This window comes from Sphaeroforma arctica, assembly GCF_001186125.1.
Source record: "Sphaeroforma arctica JP610 unplaced genomic scaffold supercont1.451, whole genome shotgun sequence".
Lineage (NCBI taxonomy): Eukaryota > Ichthyosporea > Ichthyophonida > Sphaeroforma > Sphaeroforma arctica.
Window position 1 is genome coordinate 1 of NW_014040107.1, and position 6,160 is coordinate 6,160.

Below are 6,160 nucleotides of genomic sequence, written 5' to 3' on the forward strand. Positions count from 1 at the left end.
GAATTTGCTGATTTTGTAAATAAACAGTGAAATGCTCCCTGAGTTACTGTTGAGATCGAATATCGTTTCCTAATCAATAGCGACGAGACCCCTGTCACACTAAGTACCCTAGGTGTACGAAATAGTTGGGGTTTATTTCATGTTACCGGTCGATTTTATTGGCATACATTCACAAATTGCATACCTCATCGCCATTCTTCCTTCCACGCTTACTTAAACTCGCGATGCCCTTCGGGCCGGCTGTAGTAGGTTCTCCTCGCAGTAACCAAAGTACTGTACACATGAAAAATAGGACTATAAGTGTATCTTTTCGCCGGAATATACCGGTGATTGAGTATATCCTGAACTGCATACTGAATATGTGGTTATAATTCCAACCATATAGCCATATCTGCTGTATTCTACTGTATTCTATACACGTCTTATTGAAGTAAATCGAACTAATTCCTTAATACATATGGACAAACGCTTGTTTGCGCTCTATGCAGTGCGTGACTAAGTATTGACGGTCCTGCGCTTTGCAGTTACACCGTACATTCGTACAACCCCTCTCTTATAGAAAAAAGATACGATAGTTTTTTCTTAAACCTATGACATAGCCTTCTAAATCAAACAAGCCTACATATGCCAATGATCTAGAACGAGTCAAACATACATACATACAAAAATACTACACCGGAGAGATTGTCCAATCAAAAGTGAAGTTCTTAAATCATCGCTGACAACCTTGATTCCATCCTCCTCCCCCTATGAGCAAACCTCATTACGTTATGGTAGTTTGGCATATACGTTAGTACAAACTTGTATGTGGGGAAGAAAGAACCTAACCTACTATGCGAAATAATCAGTATATGTGTGGGAAATAGTTATTATAAATTGCACCTCGGAATCAAGAGATCCCACTTTCATCAGTCGTACAGGACCTGGACAAAGTAAACGTTAAGAGTAAACGTAAACGGTATTTTCATATACTTTCTACATAAATATTACGTAAAATCAAATGTTTGATTTATAGAGATTCTCGTGGAGTATACAAAAAAATGTTCATTCATAGACGAGAGGCTATGGAAAAACAAATATTAGGTACATATGTACGTCGAGAAAAACTAAATAAAACACGAGTATGTAGAACAGGCCTACGTAGAATATCAGGTGCGATATACAACGCTGTATTATATCTCCATTTAAAATTCGAAACTATACACAATGGACCGGGCACTTAGACAGCGACTTGGCGAAACACTCAACACTTTGATTTTCTTTGTGATTGCTGGCAGCACAGCATATGGGTGCCATCAGCTGCGAGAGAAGCGCAACAACGGAGAATTTACACCGTGTAAGTCAAGACTATCTGAGTTTATAGGTACTGACGTGAAAGTCTAGGTTTGAAGTTGATAATACACTTAGTTGAGAAACGTCAAAGAATATTATGTGATTATGAACAAATTTTTCTTGAAACCGTATGTACATAGCTACTACAGGCTTGCACTGAGAGACAATATCTGAAAAGTAATATAGCAATTATGCATTTATATATATATATATATATATATATATATATATATATATATATATATATATATATATATATATATATATATATATATATGTATGTATGTATGTATATATATATATATATATATTATTTTTATTTTTATTATTATGTATATATATATATACATATATATATATATATATATATGTGTGTGTGTGTGTGTGTGTGTGTGTGTGTGTGTGTGTGTGTGTGTGTGTGTGTGTGTGATACACACACACATTATTTATTATTATATATTATTTTGTATTAATATATATTATTTTGTATTAATATATATTATTTTGTATTAATATATATATTAAATATTAATATATATATATATACATATATATATTATATATATATATATATGACGACGAAATTTCGGCCTTTCACATCATGCAATTCGTCGTGTCTGCTGTTTGCACGCATTAGCTGATATTCGCTGGTTCTTGTCACAAGTTGACTGTTGTACGAAATTATACTATTATTTTTATTGCTCAGTTTTGGATGACGAAGAATTGGTTGCGAAGGACAAAGAAAGCTTAATGCATACGCATAAGGTGAGGTGTCGCCCTTAGTGTTGCATGTATTCTCGTGGGACATACGATACAACATATGCTAGATATTATATGTATGGCGGCTGAATTGGCATTATTGCTACATTCTCGCGCTTCGCTTATGAATATCGTGTGTTTTACCGAAATTATTCGCGAAGCCTCTACCGGTACACACATCCTGTGTTTTCTCACAAGAGGTATGACCACACTCGAGTGCACGTCGTCTGTCTCCTTCAAACACGATCGAACGAGATCAGTAGGGGCTACCGTATGCTCATATGTAGGTCAAACATTCTTCTTACAAGGCAGCAGGTACGTAGGTATCATTTACTATTAATGTTGTCTTTTAGCGTAGGCCTTGACCCAACATCGATTGACTCAAGGTTAAATGCGACCCAAGTATGGGCATACATATCCAAACTTCTGAGTCTGACGCGCGCAGACCAACGAGTATCAAACACATACTCGAAAGTTGACAAGAACGCCACGAGACTGTTGAGCACAGTTGATATTAAAGTAACTTCTAATAGTTCTAGCCAGGTGGCTCTCTGATGGGAGAAAATTGTGACTGAAATACGAACGAATACGTCACATGGCCCATCTCAGGCAATCGCAGACAGATTAGCATCGTATACGAAAACAGTGGCTGCTACAACAGGTAAAGCTGAGACGGATCAAACAATGCCTCTGAAAAGTACACCTACTGCGAGTGTAAGCGATAAGAATGTGACAAGTACCGAAGGCGTGACGGCCACGATCGACGCTGCTGACAAAGGGGCTATCAATGGAGCACCGACATCGCCTACGAGCCAGGCTGAACAATCCAGCACATCTGCGTAAGTGATCGTACGGCTCTGTCTATGTAGTCCTTATTGAGCGTGTCTGATTGACATTTCAATTCTTTTGTGGTATTCAATCAAGTATTCACTACACCGAATTAATGGCACATTAATATCACGTATAATCGATGTAACTATTCCCTTGCAGAGGCTTATTGTCTGGTCTTGTGAAAATCATAACCGGATGATCGAGTTACGTCGCGCTTCAAGACCAACGTAGGGTGTCTCTGCAACTGGCTTGCTCTCTTTCTATCCTTGGCTGGAACTATGAATATATGAAGCTGTCGTTAGTACGAATTGGATAGAGGCATATATCTATACGAGATTGGCAAGTGATCAGAAGGAGAGCAACACTGACCAAGACAGGTATTCGACATCGACGGAAAGTTGATTTTAAAGTGGCGAGGAACGGTTTGTCTGGAAGTGAGAATTCCGATCTCGGGCTGAATATTTTTTGGAATTCGGATGGTTTTCAGAGTTGAAAAATATCAAAGGTTGGATAACGTCTGGAGCTGCTGGCTCGATAGAACAGGATATGAACGTTGTGCGATATTGTAGTTTTGTACAAGTTGGACAGGTCCTGCCATTCGTGCAACCCGATGATCGGAGCCAGTTAACTAGATCAGCACGTGCAGTGTATGTTGCCAAGCACAAGAGATATACACCTATCTTGATTCGTGGTGTATCTCGTGTTGTAGTGGCATTGATGACGTTTCAAAACTATAGACCCGGACAGATTTGTTGTTGTGTAATCAATTAGCAGGATGTCATTGTGACTTAGAGCCTTCTCCGCGACAATCGGGCTAGGTTCGGTCAAACGGTTGTATGCGACCACTAGGGCTAGCAGGAGGGTGTGCACCAGTTATAACTAAACTCTAGGAATTCGTGGTATGGTTGTGAACGTGGGAGGTCGTCTTGAGCTCATGTGAATGTCAGGCCGACTCGGCCACTGGACTGAGCTGAAGAATGACTACCCCCATTCACAGATTTGAGAGGGAGTACGGAGGTACCATGCATATTGATTGTTAAATTACGCGTTATAGCTTCAGTTGTGTCGGGACAAGGCTTCAGTGTTTAACTTCACTCGGATGGGAAAAGACTGTGTAGCTTTGTTAAGAAACGAATAATACGGCAGGCACCATAGTATTCAACTGGTAGAGAGTTTTTAACTTGAACTAGTCAGTATAGTTTGGTCGTGGTATGGTTTAATAAAGCTTTTATTCATTTCTTCGGACGAGACTTTGAGACAAGCGTATTCCCATAATACTAGATACAAAAACAAAACAATAGATGCGAATTTACACACATTCGGGACGACAATCTAATTTCCATAGCTCAAATGTGCACTTTGAATGCGCACTGCTCCATACACTGGAGAGGATGCACACGGGTGGCGATGGCATGGTTCCCGTGACAGATTCAGGAAAAGACACGACATGCACTACAATATCACATCTGTGCTCGTATGACGGAGTTATAGAGTACGGCTCGTTCTGTGAGACTACATACAGTAGACACGAATATCTCTCACACTATCGATAAGTAGATCGCACACAATGTAGTTCCACAAGGACATGCGCAATTGAACAAATCAGAGCACTTCCACGGCAGACGAGATGTGAAGCGAGCACGCAACGAGACTCCCCAACATTTTCCATCTTATTTCGGGAATGTTATGCCCGTACGCCTCCTTCAGCGTTCTGGTTTGTAGTTTTTGGTACAAGAAGTGCTGGTCATATCCATCATGGATGTTTTGTTTCGATGCATTTGTCATGGGAGTTCCAAAGTTTTTACAGAGAAATACTGTGGCAGTTGACCAACTTTAAGGCGAGAAAAAGCTCCATCGTACAGCCACTCGCTCAAAGATGTGGTCTGACGCATACCATAACTTGGCGATGAAAGCAGATTGTCTGAAATGTGGATTGCGAGGTGTGCGCAGAAGGTTATGTAGTCGAATAAACCATTCATACCAATCATTTGCTACTAGGATAGTGTTGTGTTCTGTTGCTGATCATACAATCCCGGTATCACGCTTCGACTGTTGTCAATTGTGGGTTGTAAACAGACGACTCCTCGCTTCTGCTTACAATGAGTTCCGTCACGTCCGGGAGGCATGTTTACAAGGAAACGTTGAACGGGGTTATCTCCACACCCATGACCACTTTTGACGGTGGGCTACGAACTGGTGCTGCCGATAGGCCACATATCACGATTTGACACTGTCTCGCTATTTTGTATATATAAAATATACGTAGCTTGAAAAGATAACGGGAATAAGTCACCAATCTCTTTAATGTACGATATACAGGTTTGAATATTTAATTGCGTGCACGTATGAATTATTTTCGTTTACTGCCATAAACAAGACGGCAAAGACTGTTAACAATGAAACTTCCAGGCTTCGCATAGCATTCCTCGCGCATCTTTCTAATACGAATATCCTAGATAAATTCTCAAGCTCGGATGTAAACACATCCATCATCCGGCCGGTAAATTCAGGATCCATGATCATATGCGTCGCCGCTTGCTTCGCGTGTGAATACACGCTTTGTACGTACGTCCTGTAGCGTGCGCAGTGTCTAGTAGAGTAACGACTGTACACCTGTATCGAATGCACCTCCATGACGCTCCAACAGACTGGCCCGTGTAGGTAGGTGTGGTATTCCTCGATCGGCATATTCATATTATAACGTGTGTAGTGCTAGAAGCACAACGATGAAGCCATTCCGTCTCTGTATGCTGTCGCAGTGCACAAGGGACACACCCTACACGTGCACTACCAGGAATAAGAAACAAACTCCGGCCTTTCGTGTGACCCGCGGTGGTGCATCACCATTCATCACCATCGGGGACAACCACAGCTATCTCTTCGATGCTACGCTGTGAACAGGCGCACTACACTCGTGTGCGTTGCTGACATATGCTGCGATACGGCGCTAGCCGACGTACTCTGCAATTGTGGCACACGCCAACCATGCACGCTGCTGAGATGCATCAGGACATACCACTGAAAGGTGCTCCTTAACCAACGTTAAGCTCTCTTGTAAAAAGGTCGCACCAGATGCACGGAGGGACGAATGGCTTGGTGCATACACTCGCAATACTTCTCGTACAACATGACGCCAAACATGCCCTCGAACAAGCAGAATCTACCTGGCGACCACGGATAGGTGTGCAACGCATGTAATTTACAAAAAGGTCGACTTAACTGCCACTGATATATATAT

The 6,160-nt window shown here is 41.2% G+C and overlaps 2 protein-coding genes across 2 annotated transcripts; one reads left to right on the top strand and one right to left on the bottom strand.

Annotated features, from left to right (window-relative positions):
* The first annotated feature begins 1,090 nt into the window (after nt 1-1,090).
* SARC_06355 (hypothetical protein) lies at nt 1,091-4,166 on the top strand. Its single transcript, XM_014299732.1, has 4 exons — nt 1,091-1,336; nt 2,039-2,097; nt 2,701-2,930; nt 3,082-4,166. The coding sequence occupies exons 1-4, from the start codon at nt 1,207-1,209 to the stop codon at nt 3,119-3,121; spliced, it is 459 nt and encodes a 152-aa protein (XP_014155207.1). The 5' UTR covers nt 1,091-1,206; the 3' UTR covers nt 3,122-4,166.
* Nucleotides 4,167-5,152: 986 nt separating this feature from the next.
* Nucleotides 5,153-6,077, bottom strand: SARC_06356 (hypothetical protein). Its single transcript, XM_014299733.1, has one exon. It carries the CDS (start codon nt 5,614-5,616, stop codon nt 5,224-5,226), a length of 393 nt encoding a protein of 130 aa, XP_014155208.1. The 5' UTR covers nt 5,617-6,077; the 3' UTR covers nt 5,153-5,223.
* Nucleotides 6,078-6,160: the final 83 nt, after the last annotated feature.

What these genes read in the sequence shown, in the direction of transcription:
- SARC_06355 (XM_014299732.1), top strand. Translation starts at nt 1,207, where the DNA reads ATGGACCGGGCACTTAGACAGCGACTTGGCGAAACACTCAACACTTTG. An exon ending in CAACGGAGAATTTACACCGT is followed by an intron (nt 1,337 to 2,038) that starts GTAAGTCAAGAC and finishes TTTATTGCTCAG; the next exon opens with TTTTGGATGACGAAGAATTG. An exon ending in GAACAATCCAGCACATCTGC is followed by an intron (nt 2,931 to 3,081) that starts GTAAGTGATCGT and finishes ATTCCCTTGCAG; the next exon opens with AGGCTTATTGTCTGGTCTTG.
- SARC_06356 (XM_014299733.1), bottom strand. Translation starts at nt 5,616, where the DNA reads ATGAATATGCCGATCGAGGAATACCACACCTACCTACACGGGCCAGTC.